The sequence below is a fragment of the Triturus cristatus genome, chromosome 3_1 (assembly GCF_964204655.1).
Source record: "Triturus cristatus chromosome 3_1, aTriCri1.1, whole genome shotgun sequence".
Lineage (NCBI taxonomy): Eukaryota > Metazoa > Chordata > Amphibia > Caudata > Salamandridae > Triturus > Triturus cristatus.
Window position 1 is genome coordinate 817,266,798 of NC_140583.1, and position 19,804 is coordinate 817,286,601.

The 19,804-nt window shown below is 42.8% G+C and overlaps 1 protein-coding gene across 1 annotated transcript in view; it reads left to right on the plus strand.

Annotated features, from left to right (window-relative positions):
* LOC146861102 (lanosterol synthase-like) overlaps positions 1–19,804 on the plus strand; it is a 202,556-nt gene that overhangs the window by 108,191 nt on the left and 74,561 nt on the right. The window contains exons 14-17 of the mRNA XM_085645161.1: positions 5,109–5,206; positions 9,883–9,910; positions 13,167–13,223; positions 14,106–14,177. Coding sequence (XP_085501287.1) covers positions 5,109–5,206; positions 9,883–9,910; positions 13,167–13,223; positions 14,106–14,177 — 255 coding nt within the window. The remainder of the gene's footprint in view (positions 1–5,108; positions 5,207–9,882; positions 9,911–13,166; positions 13,224–14,105; positions 14,178–19,804) is intronic.

A 19,804-nucleotide genomic window follows, 5' to 3' on the forward strand; every position in this document is an offset into this window, starting at 1 on the left:
AGGAAAGAGTACTCAATAGCAGTACAGGCTCGGAAAAACAAAATTAAACAAGATGCGTGGGCAGCTTTAATGGATAATGCTACCTTGAAAGATAGTTCCAAGTTTTGGGCAATTGTCAATACTCCTCTGTTCAATGGCACCCAGAAGTCTGTATTAGAACTTAACATCCCAGAGGAGGACTGGTTATGCCATTTTGAAAAAATTTATGGGAGCAATATAGAGCTGGAAACCTTTGAGGTACCAATCTCTAATCCTCCTACGATACCTGTTAGTTTTAACATAGCGGAGGTTGAAAAAGCAATAGAGGGAACGGCAGGGCGCAAGGCGCCAGGCCCAGACGGGGTGCCCTCTGATATGTTCAAGGCTAACCCCAAGTATTGGGCTAAAATACTGACGAACGTATTTAATACCTCGGCTGTTACAGTTTTCCCAAAGTCATGGTCCCGTTCAATTATAATCCCCGTGTTTAAGAAGGGCCAAAGGGGAGATCCCAGATGCTATAGGCCAATATCCTTGCTGGATTCCTCAATCAAAATCTTAGGGAAGGTTATTCTAGCAAGGATAACGGACTGGGCAACAGAGAAAGATATATTAACCAATGCCCAGTATGGCTTTAGATCCGGGAGAGGCACAGAGGACCAATGTCTTAATTTACATTTAATTGTATCTAAATACACGAAAGCTGTAGGGGGCTCGATCTTTCTGGGTTTCATGGACCTGTCCACGGCCTTTGATCTAGTTAACAGGTCAAGGCTGTGGTGTATGCTCTTGGAACTAGGACTCGACCGGCCCCTTGTGTATTTCCTGGCCGACCTACATAAAGACCTGAGAGCCTCAATAAGGATGACGCAGGAGGGGAAATGTACTGCAAGCTTTGAGTCAGGTAGAGGGGTGCGCCAAGGCTGCATCCTGGCCCCCATGTTATTTACCCTGTATATAAACTCTTTGGAAGATAACCTGTTAACGGCTACACTCGATATTCCGCGTATGGGAGGAACATCCATTCCTGTACTCCTTTACGCGGATGATGCAGTTTTATTGGCTCGGACTCCTCTCGGTTTACAAAGATTACTAGATTCCTTTGGGGATTTTATGAAATCACTGGATCTTGTGGTCAATAAGGGTAAATCGCATATTATGTCTTTAGGTAAGGGTAAAACAATGTTAAAACCTTTTATTGTGGCGGGGAAGCAATAACCAGAGTGAAAGTGTTTACATATCTGGGAGTTGTTTTTGATGAAAAAGGAACCTGGGTACCGCAACTCTCCACAAAGGTAAATGCTGTGAGAAACTCCTCAGCTGCAATATCAGGTTTTGCAAAAAGACTGGGAGGAAAGCCTTGTGAGGCCATCTTACCTATATATAAAGCCAAAACTATTTCAATTGCTAGGTATGGGGCTGCAATATGGGGGTACACTAAATCTGATCCCATACAAAGAGAAGAAAATAAATTTCTACGTGCCCTCCCCGGCCTTCCACAATCCACAGCGACCCATTCGGTCCACCTTGAGTTGGGGATAGGCTATATTTCTGATATAATAAAAATAGCCCCAATCCTGTTATGGATTAGAATTTGGTTAAATTCGAATCTTACGTTAAACCACAAGATCCTGAAGGATTGTATTAAACTAGATAATATGAAGGAAATCCAGTGGCTGTCCTACATTAAAATGTCAACTAAGAAATTGGGGCGCCCAGAGATTTTCTCCAATCCTGAAGGTCTATGTAAAGCTGATCTAAAGTGGGTCAAAATAAACTATATTAAGCTCAGCGAGGCTGAGCGAGAAGTAGAAGAGCTAAGTAAACCAACAGTTAGGGCTCACTTCTTGCTTATTTTGTCCTTAGCCACGCAACCATATCTGTCTATTGTTACGAATTCCTTTCACAGATGGCTATTGACAAAATTTCGTTTTAACCAGATCCACTTAGTATTAAGTGACTCACAGGGATGGATTAGGCCGGAAGACGCGGCTCCTTGTAAATGCGATGACTTCTCCCCCCAAGATACCATGCATTTTGTTTTTTTGCCCTCTGTATTATGAAGCGAAAAAAAGGTTTATTTTCCCAATATTGAAAGAGAAAGCTTTTATACAGACTAAACCTGCATTATTGTTTTTACAAATAATGGAACCCCATGTAATCATGTTTGGTGTTGCCAGTTTTCTCGTCGCGTCTATTAGGAGTAGGAGGAATAGACAGGCAGCCCATCAGGAGTGAATAAACTAGTCATCATAAGTTTATTGACAGTGATTAACTGTTTTTAATAATGGAAATGCCTTTTTATGTTTTTTAACTGTTTTTATTTTGTATAGTATACTTTTATGATTTTAAATAATCGAATAAAGTGGTTTGACCTTGACCTACATAACTTACAGTCAGATATTCGAGGTCTAAATGACAAGATTCCCTGGTTGCTATTGTAGGCATCCGCCTTTGTTTCCTCGTTGATACATCCCTGGTTTTTAAGGAATACTTCAGTTATTTGGTTTTGTATATCACATACATACTGAGCATTATCATTATTGTGCTTATGTGACCTTGCACATTAATACTCCTAGGCATTGATATATATTACACACTATTGTTCTTGGTGCTTGACCAAGTCAGCTTTCTCGTTTGTGCACACTTGATTGTGTTTGCATATAATTTTATATTTGTGTTTCTCATAGGCTGTACTTTATAAAGGGATCTTTCATTAATTTATTTTATTTTTTGGCCCTTTTTTTCCCCCTGATGTGGCCTTCTCGCTACACATTTATACCAAATGAGGTGGATATATTGGCTATATCATTGCCAATGTGCATCGACGTATTCCGGACAAGGTGCCGTGACGCGCATGTCTAATTGGGTAGCGCTGCCAGCTAGAGACATGCGCGTTGACATGGCCATACGGGTACTGCGATCACTTTTGAACGCACGCGCATTATGTGCTTTTGGTAAATCTGCCTTGCGCGCATGTGCAATTAAAAAGCGTTTTCCGATATAGACATGCGCAGTGACAATAATACACAGGTGCCGTGATTGGCCGTTCACCATTGAGGTGGGACTTTTATAGGAAGTGGTCTTACTGTCCCGGTACCTCTGGCTTCAGGCTCTACATCGTGCCGGGGTACCGACGGACAGGTAAGCCACGAGAAGTCTCTGTGTCTTTATGTTTAGGATATATTATGTTGGGCCTCATGTTATTATTTCTTAGTGTGACTTCGTCTACCTTTGTTTTCTTTGCTACATTAGCATTTAGACGTCGTCTTCGTTTTTATTTGAAAAACCGTTTTTTTGATTAATTCTTTGTCATGCATGATTGACACAGCATGTCTCATCATGTAACTACTTTACAACCTTGATTGTTGTTTGTTTGTACTACCGTTGTGGATTGATTAGTTCACTTACTAAGATAGTGTTGAACTCACTGGTGGTAGTAACTACAAGACTTCAGTTTAATGCATGGTCCTTCTTTTATTATATTTTTTCTGGTTTGACGTCAGCCTTTCGCTATTAGTTTTGGCTCCCTTTCTAAACATGCTCATTAAGGGGTTTAAAGAAATATAAACTACTATCACCCCCCCCCTTTTTTCTTTATTTTTAAGACATGTTATACTAACAATAGGTTACCACCGTCTTTTCTAGAGCGGTGCTCCTTTTCTGAGCGGTTGCCAGGTAGAGGTGTGGTGACTTACCTAGTACTTACGGGTAACTCCCAGCACTCATGGACACATTGAAATAATGTTTGTCCTTGTATCCTTTTTTGTGTTAAAACTACACATTTTCACTTGAACGCAGCAGTACTATAGGTCCTGACAAAAGCTAAGTCATCGCCGCGGTTTAAATTTTTTTGCGACTGCTGGTGCACGTTGTCTTAATCCTGGCCAAGAAAGTTCTACAATAAAAGTAATATCTTTTACGTTCCTGAGCTAGTTTTAACTTCACTCATTTTCAAATTTTTTCTTTTGCGCTGCTCCCTCACTCACACTCTTAGCTCTACATTTGTGGATTTAGTATATCCAACATTTCGTTCAAAACATCCCTGAGCTCCTCCCTCTCAGAGAGGGGGTTGTAGCCCCCAGAGGAACTAGGTTTCCTCTGGGAGGAGAATCCCAAATGATGAAGCATGTCACCTTTGGTGAGTGAGGGATTTCGTCCTATCAAGGGATATGCCCAAATAAATGAATACTGGGCTTAGTTGTTGGTTCTGTTTCACTCCCCTTTCTTTGTTTTGATTTAACTATCTTGTAGTGGTTATCCACACCTTCTTAGCCTTTGATAGACCCCGGGGTTTCGTACTGTTGTTTATCTTGTTTTTGGGGAATAAACCCTGTGTGGTCTTTAAACTGTCCCTAAGACCCTCCGGCTTTGAACCGCATTTTGTTATAGCTAATTACAGCTAGCCTGATTTACTCTTAGTCAATTATTTTATTGCATCTGTGCCAAATACCTTTTCGATGCTTCTTAAAAGACCACTGGATGTGTCAGAGATAGTTACCTCACTGGATGGGGCAGAGGTGATGGAAAGGACAAAGCAATCGTATATACCTAAATTGTAGGAATGCGCATGAAAAATGCAAAGTTACCAGGCAGCTTTTCATTAATTGTTCAGTAAGAAGATAAGTACAGATAGATACCTTCAGAGTGTGTTGTTTATTCATTTTTTTTTAAAAAGTGTTAAAAGAATACTCAAAGTTTATGAGTGTCCTAAATCTATATAAAGATAACACTATATATATATATGAACTTAAGTTCATATACTGTGCAATAAATGAAAAATGGCACTGGCAGATTCCTCATCCGATGTCTGTGGTTTTTTGCCAGGTCTGCATTCTGATTGCAGACATTCTGGCTGTTTCTCGCCCATTTTGTGGGTGGATCTAAATACTTCACGGAATTCTGCACAATTATTTGTACACATTTTGAAATACTTAAGCATTGAAGCAAGAAGTTGAATTTTTACCCGTTTCCATTTCATGTGACATATTGACTTAATAAGAACATTTACACCTACAACCATAGCCTCACTCGCCATCCTTTTGTGCAGTGTGCCGCTTCCTTTCAAAATATGTGTTTATTGTTATGAGTGTATGATGTTCATGTTTGAATTGATCTTTTTGATGTAGGTTTCAAAGACCATCAACATGCTGGTACGTTGGTACGTAGAGGGCCCCACCTCTCCGGCGTTCCAGGAGCATGTGTCTCGGATACCCGATTTTCTTTGGTAGGTGTTTGTACCTGTCTGATATAAAGGATGTGCATTGCTTGTGGAAGACTGTACCTGTCATTTTTGGGCATGAGTAACAAAACTTTAAACTTCATGCAGATTGAGCCGTCAGACCACCTTTTTGGGTTGCATGGTCATTTATTGTAAAAATACATTATTAGTAGCAAGCTGGTTGTCAGATGTGGGTGGGGTTATTAGAGCAGTGTGCAGCTGGCTATGATAATAATGCACAAACGTGATTTAGGAACATAGTAGTTTTTACCCTTTTTAAAGCAATGAAAGTAAATATTTACCACCAAGTATAAACATACAGAAAGGTGAGTTACCATACCAAGAATAGAATGACTCTAGAGTTTATCATCAAGACCAAATAATTTATACTTTCATAGCACTGTTAGTATGATTTAATCGTAGATGGACGCATGAATTTTTATGTCGTTCAGCAGAAAATCACTGTGATGGTATAAATTTGCTTTACATATAACGCATTTAGATGATTGGAGTCTCCATAACAAACAAATCCAAGGGATCCGTGGGTAGGAGACTGGGGAAAAAATAGAAATAAATGTAAGAGACTTTCATGAGGATAATGATAGATGAGGTGATTGTGGAACAATAATATCTCGATTATTTTTCTGAACTGGGGAAATTCACCTTATCATTTTTGTCAAGGGGGTGATTCTGCTCTGGAGAAGGCTTGGGCTGGTGTCATAAGGGTTTTAAATTTCTTGGTTACTTTTTGAAGTAAAACTTTAAACGAGAAACACTATGGAAGAAAGTATTGCTCGTCTTAAGAGCTATTAGGATGAATTAAAGTTAGCCTAGTTATTATTGTAGGTGTAAAGTTCTAATGTGAGGAAAATGTGTTTGAATTTTTTTCTGGTTTCTTGTGGCAACCAATGCAGATTTCTCAACACTGGAGTAATATTGTCATGTTTCTTTGGACAAACATATGTCTTATGACCAAGTGAAAGATGGATTTCAAATGAGCTATTGTCATTTTTGATACACCTAAACAAACAAATCAGAGATGCATTGCCACATTCAATTCAAGAGCTATTCAGTTACTAAACTCAGCCTGGAAATCAGTGGAATACAGAAACCTTTAAATGTTTTCATGGAGTGTAATGTGAACAGAGCGGACTTGAAAGAATGTTTAATTTGTGCATTCATTGGCATTCAAGCCGAAGTCCAAAGATTTGACTTTTTACGCAAGAAATTTAATTTTGTCACAAAGATTCACATTTGCAGTTGTTTATTAGTTTTTTAAAATTCCATTTTCATTTAAAGCATCTAAACAAGTCTAACTGACAACAGCACAGAAAAGCCAAATGTAATACAAAATGTTGTATCCCATATTTCATACCATCTTCCATGGTACCATTGGTACCCCCCCTACCCATTGTCCGATCACCATTCTTTATCCTCACGATTCACAAAATGACCACCTCTTTATTCATAATTTTCGTAAACATATCTTCTCCAAGTTGGATGATTATTCGGGGGTGGTCTGGATCCCGCAATCTACTCAGCATCTCTACCCATTCAGCTGCATCCTTTGCTACCTTCTCTCTTCAAGTCCGTTTCATGTGTTGCTCGTCAGCCAGTGACCACTCCAGGAGATTTGCCTTCAATTTAACCAGCCTCACCAGTCTAAGGCAATCCCAATGGAGTGTCATTCTTCTCTTCATCAGGACTGTACCCAGTCAGTAATAGTAGTCTATTCCTCATTTTACTACCTTGATTTTCTGGGAATATTCCCAACATGCACTTCTTTATAGACTTTTTCAGGGACTTTATAGACTTTTTTTTGTGGTTGTCTTCAGGCTTTCAGTTACGCCCCCAGAAGTTCCCTAGCCGCGGGTAAGACCATGCAATATGCATATATATCTGCCTCCCCCAGTACCAGATCTGCTACACGCATAAAGTCTATCTGGATAAATAATATCTAATTTCTTGGAGGTGAAATAAGTTGTGTGGAGGAAATGAAAATGCATTAGTTTAAATCATGCATTAGGAGAAACTCTTGCACATGCCTTCCTCCAATCACTCTATGGAGTCCTCACTCCACCTCTCACAAACCCTCTTCCTATCACCCCCTTGGTCCATCACTAACTCAGCATACAGCTGTCTTATTACCCTTCAACATCCAGCTAAGTCCAACATACCCTTCATCACCCCATTGACTTCTAAGGGCCTCAAGAAAGGACTTCCATATTTCTTTCACAGTATGAACCATTCTAATATATTGAAAGAATTGTCTCATATCCAACCCAAACATCTCCTGCGCTTGTTTAAAGGCGACAGACCTTTTCTCATAATGGGAGCTCTTCCGCAAACAGCAGTGTCTTCAAAACAGTACATATCACTCGGCCATATTTGCAGGTGTTTTGACATGAAATTAGTAGTTCATTTGTTTGGGGACCGAGGATTAGGACGTTTTAGGTCACTCAGTTTTGTAGGTGTCTTAGATATATTTCTCAAGAATGTTAGTCATGTTTATTCTATGTAACCTTTATGTCAGAGGTATGAATTAAATAATACTCCAATCAGAGTCCCATCATTCGAGAAGCCAGCCCCGTAAAGAGTTACCATAAGACTTGCTTAGTTTGTGCAAGTGTGCCAGGGACCTTTTACTACAGGCATGGATGTCTCTTCTGTGGCTTGCTTGTCTCTGGCCCATTCATCTGTGTTGGTAATGTCTTACTTGTAGCCTCTCTTTGCTCGGGTTCAGCAGGGCTTAGATTAACGAGCAGCTGTGTCAAGACGCTCACTCTTCTAAGTCTCAGATTGGGCTCAGTAGTGGCAAAGCCCAAGACATATTACCAGACTGGGACAAGAGACGCTTCAGCCTCAACACACTCCGCACTATTAGGACAAGTAAAGAAGAGATTCTTCAGGCAACACACAGTCTGACGGACTATTAGAAGCTATTCTTCAGACCTTTTATTGTCGGACAGACTATCAGAGATTGTCCAGACTCTACAAAGTTTGGCAGGCTAGAAGACGTGATTCTCTTCAGATCCCACACTGTCTGGCAGACTCTTGGAAATTCTTGGGGACCAAACCGTCTGGCAGACTGCAAGAAGAAATTCTTCAATTACCAAACAGCCTGAGAGGCTTTTAGAGGTTCTTCATACACCAAACGGTAAGACAGACTAGAAAACGTTCCCAGACACCACACGCCACGGCAGGCCGAGAGAACAGACTCTGCAAACATCAAACAGTCTAGCAGACTAACATAGATTTTTTAGACACCACATTCTGGCTGCACACTGCCTGATGAAGTATTGTCCACAAGACAGAATAGTAGGAGGCAAAAAACAATTGTTGAAGGTTTGAAGCATTCTCATCCCAAGATAGCATTGTGCTTCCCTTGTGACGCTGTTCTTTCCACTTGTCACCGCCGTCACTTATTGTGTCACGAGCACAACGTGCACCAAGTTTCTTTGGGTTGCCTTTGCAATTTATGCTCACAGTGCTGATATAACTGTTTTGTATGAACTGCGATTTCAAATATATGATGCCATGAGCACTTTTGAAAAAACTAGCAGGAGTCTCCTTCTTTCCTTTCTGTAATGTCGTGTACATACATGTGTATTTGCCTTCTTTATTGAATCCGGTTGAGACATTGTTGCTAGCTTTCCCTTGTGATGAGGCAGCCAGTGCTGAGATTAATTTAACATATTTTTTGTTAGTGGGCTTTCTGTTATAGATACACCTCCCATTTCTTGTCCCTATGGGTGAATTGAACCTTTCGAATAGAGTTGACCCTATCCATGCTGGAGCAGATGGAGGGGTGGACTTAGTTTCAAAAAGGTTTCCTCTAGGTTCCTGATTATTTATAAGATTTATTATTGACAAGCTTTATATTGCGCTAGCTAGACCCAAAGGTATCAGAGCACCTTACATAAAAGAAAGAGCAAACATACTATTTGGGGAGAGGATGTGGTCTTGCAGCTAGAGCAGTCGACCTCGAAACTGGGGAACCGGGTTCAAGTCTTGGCAACGACGCTCAACATCCTGTGATTCTGGGCAAATCACTTAATCTCCCTTTGCCTAACAAAAATAAATGTGTCCCTCTGTATCAAAACTAGTGCTCATGTAAAGCGCTCTGATAACTGATATCTTCAAGTCGAGTTTGCTCTATAGAAAAACCTAAAAAATAAAATAAAAAAACAAGGTAATCATCAGTGAGACATTGTCTAACTTAGTTCTGTATGTGACGCTCAACGCATAAATTCTCGATCCAACCTGAAACAGAGATGGGGAAAATCAGTAGCAGGAGAAGGTGTGATTTGCAGTATGGACAGTCTAAATCAGCATAGCGACTAACTTAATAAGCCGCTGAACAAAGTAAAAAAACAGCTGTCAACGACTCTTGGTGATTCTTGATAGCCCGCTCCATTCCTCCCTTCCTTCATGCCTTCCTCGCTACCCTCTTTTTACTCATTACAGCTAGCAGTGTAGCAAATGTAACATTGCCACCACTTCTCATGGTATAAAGTTCATTGCACAGTTTCACTAATCACTGGCTGCAGCGGACTATGGTTTACGCTGGGTATGCTCTTACATGGTTTTGTGATCTTAGCACGCAAACAAGGATTGTGAGTCTCATAGGAGATAAGTGTTAATTTCTTATATTGTCATCATTTTTAATCTCTTTCTTCTAGGCTGGGACTGGACGGCATGAAGATGCAGGTAACTCTTCTGTCCCGACAAGGAATAGGAATCATCATTGTATACCACTGTCGCTTTATGCTACATACACTCTACGGTGCACATATTTACTCTGTAGTACCTTAAAAAGCATTAATTTTAGATACAGCCGAGTAAAGGCTAAATCAATGAATAATGGGATTGGTAAGGCATAAGTTGGTGATGGATGTGGGTGGACGGAGTCCCCACACGATTTAGGTATCATCTGCTGGCAGCATTTAGCTCTCTGTTGTTGAAAGAGACCATATAAATACTGACAGTGGGCTTAGAGCCCACCCACCATTTACTTTTGTTTTGCTTTCTTGTCACCATCATGTGCTTACTTCTTATTCAATGACTTTCCCTCCTCTTCTTGTGGTTGTCCTTCAACTGGAGCATAGCCTGTTCACCATCCTTTTGATTGGATAACTTGTAGCCTTCCGCTGTTCAGATTCAGGCAACTACATTTTTAGGTTGAGCCTACCAGACAGCAAGCTGCCTGGTTGTGAAAGACCTATTGTGGTATTACCAAGGACAAAGGGGGGTGTGCAGCCTGCCTACTGCTTACCATTTGTTGGTTTATCTGTCAGTCTTATTTGCCTGCTTCCTATTCGCTATTGCTTTTATTGTCCACCTTGTGTCTGTCCCTCTCTTGGAGCATATTCAGTTTAAGTGGGTCCTGCACTGCTAAATTTTAGGTAACTACTTTTTTTTTTTGCCTTAAACACTCCACGAGAGTGCATGTTTTTTCCAGCTGTCTACCTAGTGTGCTTCTCTTACTCTCTGCACCATGTTGCTCTCTCAACTTTGTGCTTCCCACCCACCCCCTCTGTGATGCATTCGCTCTCATGTACTTCTTCTCTCCCCTGCGTTGCTTTCTCACCTGTGTGCTTGCACCCATTCTCAGGTCCTTGGTGCTCTCTCTCTCCCCCAACATGCTTCATGTTGCTCTTTCTCATGTTCGTTTAATTTTCTACGGCCTCCTACCTGCTTCCTTCATGTTACGTCCCCCCACGTGTGCCTCTCCCATGTTGCTTCAACTACCCGTGCACCGTGTCGCTTCCTCCCACCTGCGCCTCCATGTTGCTTATGCCACCCTGGCGTCTTGTGCTGCTTCGGCCCGATCTGCTTTCATACCCCCCCAAAAAAACACTTACACACATATTTGTTTCATTTTTTTTGTCGATCCAACTTGGATAGGTACATAAAAAGGTGTCATTTTGTTAGCGAATGGAGGCATGATCTGCGCGCCTACGAAACGATGCAGGCTTTTACTCTTTTTAAGTAGGGCTTTACAAACAAGCATTGGCAAAGCCAGCAGCTTGGCACTCGCATTATAAACCCCTTACTCGTGGCTGAAATAGTTTCAAAGATAACACCTTGTGCCTCACCACTACAGCTGCTTGCATTTAGAACACCAGGAGAAAGTAAACCTGCATTAACACCAACTCTTACTGTTACAAAATAAATACATCCAGCACATTTTGTTTACTCTCTAAACACAGTTAAAATTGTTAAACGTAGTCCCTCACGTCTGCCTAAAAATAGTGCCCCTTAGAGTTGTTTCTGAGCTGAATAGTATGTGTAAAACATGTGATTTGTAAAAAGTAAAACAAACCCAAAAACGGTTCCTTGTGATTATATAAACTTGATGGTTTTGTCAAAATAAGCCAGTTTAATTTTAAGTGGGAGTGTTTTAAGAGTATGACATTACTTATTGTGATGTCACTTCCTATGATGTCATTATGAATTGCATATGATAATTCTTCCCCCCATTGTTTTTCTTAGAAATTGTGTCCTGTAAATACTAACCAACTCCTAATCTCAACAAGAAGCCTGCATAGACCTAGTACTGCCTTTTCCCCCCTGTACTGATGCCATAATCAACAAGCATTGGCAAAGCCGATTGGTCTGGCTTTAATGTGGTGGCGCTAGTCATTAATTTGAGCTTGTGGTTTCAGGTGTGGGCCACCAGCAGTCATTTTTAGGGACTGTCAGTTATATTTCCTTAACAGACTTTGACCTGGAGCAAGAGAGAGAAAAGCGGAAAAGGAATGAAAAAAAGATGAAGCAAAATCAGAACAACAGTGATACAGAGACAAAATAGGAAACCATAAAAGTGAAATAAAGGAACTGAGAGTGTCTGGTGGTGGTTGAAGGAGGCATGAGGGGGAATCAAGACTGTGTAGTCTTGGTATTAGGCAGCTTCGAAATTTGATAGTGCCGGCTGTGGTCGTTTGAGCAAAACTTCGGGCCCGGCAGTTATTTCTTTAAGCACTGGGCGACGAATGTAAACCCAGGCATTCACAAACACTGATTAAATGTGTTACATGTACGGTTGCTGTTTATGACATTGAAGACTGCCCTATTGACTTGACCAGTGCTAGGAAAAAGTAGCAAAAAAAGATTGTTTTCTGTATAGAATGCAACTAGGGGGTAAATAATTGAATGTAGCAACCAGCCTAATGATTGAGTGTACTTTTCACATGTAAAGTAGTCCCTCATGCATCGCAATGGACGCACTTTCTGGAAGATAGAATGGTGCACTAGCTAGCTAATAGCATGAGGTGAGAAGGAAATATTAATCTACCTGGTGCCAAATCCCTCTCTTTGCATACTTTAAAGAATTAGTAACAGTAGGCTATGCAAACAGATGTGCTGGCAAGTCAGACCATAAAAAGGCACAGAGAGAATGTGTGCATAGTAATACAATAGTAACAGCTTGCTTTTAAATAGGATTTGCTACAGCAGGCCCATAGCATTGTAAATGTTTTGTGCAAATCAGTTGTACTCAATTTCTTGACCTTGGTTGGATGAAACACTGAGTCGTACCTGCTGCGATTTTCGCTTGTGCCAAACAAATGCACACGGATCTCCGCAATGAACACCTAACTTACTGAGCTATCTTACCAATTTATTTGACAACAATCCACATATGCCACAGGGCTAAAATTGTTCAAGCGGAATGAGTGCCAAGAAAGCAGCTAGCGATTTCAGTTTAAACACCTACAATGGAAATCCAGTTAAATGCACATCACTGAGATACTTTAATTATTCCAGATGATGCCAACCCATAGAGGTTGGAGGGGGGAAGGAGAATTGTAGAAATTTGAAGAGTACACAGATGTACATTTCTCTGCATGCGATCCTTACACTTGTAAATACGATGTAGATACTCAACACTGCGGACTCATTACACTGTACTTGATGCATGTTTGTCACTGTTGTTACATGATTATTGAATATTTTTACTTTTCAGGGAATCAATGGCTCCCAGTTGTGGGATACAGCATTAGCAGCTCAAGCTTTTCTCGAGGTGCAGTAGAAACTCATAAACATATGTGTGTTTGTTTGTGTACTTCCTTCTTTTCAGGCCAGTTAGTGGATCACTATAGTTTCTCCTTCTCAACACTAGTCCTTTACTCCTTCCTCAGTGTATAGACCCCACCTGTTCCCTCCAATTATCCACTTATTTTCTATTCCTAGCCTATCCCCATTGTACGGCCTTTTATCCTCCCCCAAGAAATGCACAAAATAAGTCACCGCGCTGCCACACAAAATAACCTGGTCCCATCTTATAGCATGCAACTAACTTGCTCTGTCTGCTTTACCTGGGACCCTTGCGGGGATCATTGTGACCACAAACTTGGCCTGCAAATAATGCTGGATGTTTTCCCTTTTCAATTTGCCAACTCAAGTTTCCAAGCCCTTCTCTCTCAGTCTCTCTACTTCATAGTTTTACATCCTTCTTTTTGGATCACTCACATTCTTCCTGGCTTTATGTCTCTCTTTTCACTGGCTGTCCTTCCCAACCTCCTTTTTGTTTGATTACTCTTTCTGGTGAGCTGCCCATTATGAGTCCAGGAGGTCTGGATCCAGGCTACATTTTTGTGATATCCGTTTACAGTACCTTTCTATACAGTGAGTACACCTCATTTAAATGGTCAATGGTTTTCACCAAAATGAGGCATGGATCAGGCCCGGACCTACATTTTACATCCTTGCTTTGCTGTTTATTCTGCCCTTCATCTCGCTCCACTCACTGTCATCTGCACGTGTCCATCCTTGATTTTACCCCTAGTTGTATTTCTTGCTGTCTTTACTCCCACTCTTATGTTTTCCTCTTGTGTCTCCATCTGCCACTTTCCTCCATTACATTTTTCATATACCTCTGGTTACCATGTCTTCCTTGTGGTAGGCAGGAGCTCAGGTTCAGACCGGATTCATCTCCTGTTTGAAGAAGGCCCATGAGTTCTTCCGGATCACACAAGTGAGTAAAGAGATAATGGGACTATGCTGTTGTGTATAATATGTATGGGGTGAGGAGTAGCCACTGTAAAGCATAACCTGGGTAAGGGAAAAACCATCCTGACCCATAATCCTAGTGTAAAATTGGTGACCCCTTTTAATCATTTAGAGACTGGAAGAGGCACCTGAGGCTTGTCATTTAATAACTACGCAACAGCAGTGGTTGCGGGGTTCACAAGTTGTCTTTCTGGCTAAATTCACAAGCTGTTTTAGCACATTAACTGAACTTTTGTGTGGTTTTAGTTTGCTCTGCATTGTATAATCTCAAAATGTAATGTTCGAGGCATATGAACTGCAGATCTCACACTATGCATAGATCGTCATCTGGTGTTGGGCCCGGATGTTTGCACTTGTTTTTGTCTTGGAAAAGTCTTTGGAAGTCACAAGATAGGTGACTCCTCCTTTGGATGATAGTGCGCATGGGCATCGACTCCATCTTCAGATTGTTTTTTTCCGCCATCGGGATCGGATGTGTTTAACGCGATCCAGTTCGGTGCTGTTACCGATCCAACTTTTGACGCGCAATCCTCACCCTTTCTCTGGTATTGTTTCGATTGCGATCCCTAGTCGTCGCGCACTTAGGCCATTCTTTCTGGCTCATGGAAAGGACTCCTTTCAAGAAGTGTCCTCAATGTGGGTGGAAATTCCCACACACAGATCTTCCTGAGGTGTGTAACCTCTGCCTCTCACCAGAGCACGAGGCAAAAGACTGTCCAGCTTGTGCCTTTTTCCGCTCCAAGAAAACTATCCGGGATCGTCGAGCTCGAAGAACAATGGCTCGCTTGTTGGCCTCCATTCCCGATGACATCTTCCAGGAGGGCGTTGTTGTGCCAGAACAGGAGCGGGTCGAAGAGGGCCCCGTCAGCACCTGCAAAGCCGATGTCGAGAACATCACTCCTGGGCAGCGGGTTGTAAGTAGTGACGTCGACCCCGACCCCCTCCCCCCGCCCGAAAAAGGCTTTGGTAACACCTTCACCTTTGGGCCCAGATGCCCACTGAGACAATACTTCTCACGCCCTGCCTTCGGGCCCGGCAAAGAAGTCCACAACTAAGCCTTCAGGCCACTCTGGCTCGAGTCAGCCTACCGTCGGTGCCCAAACTCGAGCCCCAGCACTGAAAAAGAAACCCTCCTCCACCTTAGTGCTGACCACTGCCTCCACATCTACGCTCTCGGCACCCAAACCTACTGGCACCAACCCCTCGACTCCGAAAAAGCCATCGGAACCGAGCAAAAAGACACTACCGAAGAGTTCACATTCTCAACCTTCGGAACCGAAGAAGCCATCAGAACCGAAAAAGCAATCAGTTCAGCAAACTCCTGCAGAGACAAAAAAATCTCACGCTTCAAAGCCTAAGGAGCACAAGTCCACTCCAGAATCGGTGCCACGCAAGCCTTCGGAACCGAAAAAATCGGCGTCGAAACACCAACCTCCAACAGAAGAGCTTTTTAAACTGGATCCCACCCAAAAAACTCTTCTAAAAGACACAAAGACTGGTCAACTAACTCTCAGTTCTAAAAAGAGACCACTGGACACGCCTCCACCGGCTCCACCACCTAAGAAGAGAGACATTGTAACATCGCATCTCAGAGTCCCTTCTCCATCTCCTCCTCCACATCACTCTCCTACACCATCTCCTCCACCAATGGACGATGATGATGACACCTCTGATGACATGGGGGAGGGGGCAGACAATGAACCACTAGGGGATCCTAGTCCACCTTATACCCCAGACCCCTGGGACGATTACAACACACCAGATGTCCCTAACATACCACAAGACGACATCTACCCCTCTAGATCTTCCCCTCCAGAGGATACCATAGGTTTCACCCAGCACGTTCACAGAGCTGCACAATACCACGGGGTTGCCTACATACAGACCCTGTGGAAGAGGATTTCTCAATGGACACTTTTGATACTTCACAAAAGTCCACCTCCGTCCTCTCTATGTTAAAAGGGGTCATCAAACATGCACCTGAGGTGTTCAAAGATCCTGTTAGGGCTAGGGTATAAACCCCAGGATAGAGAAAAAATATAAAGCTGCCCCAGCAGACTCCATATACATTAAAGCTCAAATACCCTTGGACTCCTTAGTGGTCTCCAATGCCAGAAAAAGGGCTAACTCGCAAACGTAAGGGGACGCTCCACCTCCAGACAAGGAGTCAAAACTCTTGGACGCCTCTGGTAAACGTACGGCGTAACAAACAGCTAATATATGGCGCATCGCCAACACTCAGGCTTTGTTAGCCAGATGCAATAGGGCACACGACAATGAGTTAGAGTCCCTATTGCAACATCTCCCTGACAGATACAAAACTAAGGCCAACAACCTCATACAGGAGGGTAAGCTCATCACAAACACCTCCATTCGTTGCACTCTAGATGTGGCAGACACCGCCTCCAGAGCCATCAACACAAGTGTCCTTCTGCGTAGGCATGCATGGCTACGCATTTCAGGTTTTAAACCTGAGGTTCAGACTTCCATTCTTAACCAAACATTTGACCAGGAGCATCTATTTGGGCCAGCGGTGGATTCATCTCTCGAAAAGATGAAAAAAGACACCGACACGGCTAAATCAATGGGAGCCTTGCAATCACAAGCTCCCAGACGTTCCTTTCGTCGCTCCTCTTACAAGGGCACCTCCAGAGGTTACTCCTCTGACAATCTCTCCACGTCCTATAAAACTTCCACCCAGACCACATTCACCAGAGGTTATCAAAGAGGAGGCTACAGAGTCAATAATAACAAAGGTAGTGGCAAGACCAATAACACCCGCTCTGCCTCCACTCCTACCCAATGACTTCCCTCCTCTCCCCCAGACCATTCCACTCCGGTCGGGGGAAGATTGCTACATTTCCTGCCTGTCTGGAACAACACCACCATAGACAGGTGGGTGAGACAAATCATTCAATCGGGTCACTGTCTAGAACTCACTTCTACCCCTCGAACATACCACCCAGACAGCGCCCAATGTCACCGGAACATTTATTGCTGCTAAAGCAGGAGGTAATCACCCTCCTACACAAACATGCAATAGAACAAGTCCCCCTGCAACAGCAAAACACAGGTGTTTACTCCCTGTACTTCCTCATTCTGAAGAAGGATGGCTCTCTAAGACCAATCCTAGACCTCATGCCCTTAAACCTGTACATACACTCAGACCATTTTCATATGGTCAGGCTTCAACAGGTCCTTCCTCTTCTCACACAAGGCAATTTCCTTGCCACTCTAGATCTCAAGGACACCTACTTTCATATTCCTATTCACAACACTCACAGGAAATATCTCAGGTTTGTAGTGTACGGTCAGCACCACCAATTCCATGTCCTCCCATTCGGAGTCACCACAGCACCCAGAGTATTCACCAAGTGTCTGGCGGTAGTTGCGGCTCACCTAAGAAGACAGCACAACCATGTCTTCCCATACTTAGACGATTGGCTCATAAAAGCCAACTCATACCATCAGTGTGTACATCACACTCATGCCACAATCCAACTATTCCATGACTTAGGTTTTACAGTAAACCACACAAAGTCTCACCTACAACCGTCCCACATACAACAGTACCTCGGTGCCACAATAAACACCTCAAAAGCACTTGCATATCCCAGCAAAACCAGGATGGCAAGCATACAAAGCCTCATATTAAAATTTCAGCCGCAACACTCTCTTCCAGCTCGAGTGTTCATGCAGTTAATAGGGATGATGGCCTCTTGCATATTCATAGTACCTGACGCAAGATCCAGATGCGTCCCCTGCAGGAATGTCTGGCCCGTCAGTGGAACCAGGCTCAAGGTCAGCTAACAGTTCTGGTGTTGGTGGACGGTCACACGGATCGCTCTCTGCAGTGGTGGAACACCAAAAACCTTTCCAAAGGACGACCGTTCCTCGAGCTGGGTCTACAAATTGTGCTAACAGTGGACGCATCACTCTCCGACTGGGGAGCTCATCTATTACATCACACCATCAGGGCAGGTGGACGCCTCAACAAAAGTTACTCCACATCAATCAACTGGAGTTACTAGCCATCTTCCTAGCCCTGAAGGCATTCCAGAAACAAATATCAGGCAAGGCTGTCCTAGTCCGCACTGACAACATGACAGTCATGTACTACATATAGAAACAAGGCGGGACACACTCCCTACACCTCTCTCAACTAGCGCAAAGCATATGGAGATGGGCTATTCCTCAGAACATTTTTCTCCTAGCCCAACATGTCCCGGGAGTCCAGAACAACATAGCCGATCTGTTAAGTCATCAGACACAACAGATTCACAAGTGGGAACTTCATCTGCAAGTTCTTCAACCATTTTTCCACATGTTTGGGCAACCAGAGATAGATCTCTTCGCCACACACGAAAACGCCAAATGCCCAAGCTTCGCCGCCAGATATCCACACTCATTGTCCAAAGGAAATGCGATATGGATGAATTGGTCAGGCAGATTTGCGTATGCTTTTCCGCCTCTCCCACTCATTCCACTGGTGGTGCGCAAACTACAGCAACACTCACTGACTCTCATCCTAGTTGCTCCAACATGGGCCAGACAACCATGGTACACCACATTACTGGAACTATCCATAGTCCCGCACCAAAAACTACACCTCTCCACACACCTCTTAACCCAGAGCCGTGGAGAGATCAGGCACCCAGACCCAGCACAGCTCAATCTAGTGATCTGGCTCCTGAGGTCTTAGAGTTTGCATACCTTAACTTTCCCCCTGACTGTATGAACATTATCAAAGAAGCTAGACGTCCCTCCACTAGAGCCTACTATGCAGCCAAGTGGAAAAGATTTGTGATATATAGTCACAATAACACCATCAATCCTCTAGATGTGTCTATTCAACACATCATAGGTTACCTACTGCATCTCCAAAGGTGTAACTTAGCATACACATCTATTAGGTTACACCTGCTGCCATAGCAGCCTACTTACAAAATAGACATCACTTGTCGCTATTCAGGGTACCTGCCATCAAAGCATTTATGGAAGGCCTCAAAAGAATAATTCCTCCCAGGGTACCACCCTCACCTGTGTGGAATTTAAACATAGTTCTCACAAGACTAATGGGCCCTCCTTTTGAACCTCTGCACAAATGCGAGCTACAATTTCTAACATGGAAAGTCGCTTTCCTAGTGGCCATTACTTCCCTTAGAAGAGTCAGTGAGCTACAGGCACTAACTATTCAAGAACCTTTTTTACAACTTCATCATAACAAAGTGGTTCTCAGAACCAATCCAAAATTCCTCCCTAAGGTTATTTCTCCCTTCCACCTCAACCAGTCTGTGGAGTTGCCAGTATTCTTCTCGAAACCAAAAACAGTCGCAGAAAGAGCTCTTCACACTCTAGATGTAAAAAGAGCACTGCTTTATTACATTGAAAGAACAAAATCTTTTCGTAAGACAAAACAACTTTTCGTTTCCTTCTCACCACCACATAAAGGCAACCCCATATCAAAATCTGGGATAGCAAGGTGGATTGTCAAATGCATACAGATTTGCTATAACAAAGCAAAAAGTATATTATCAGTTCCCCCTAAAGCCCACTCTACCCGAAAGATAGGGGCTTCAAAGGCATTTTTAG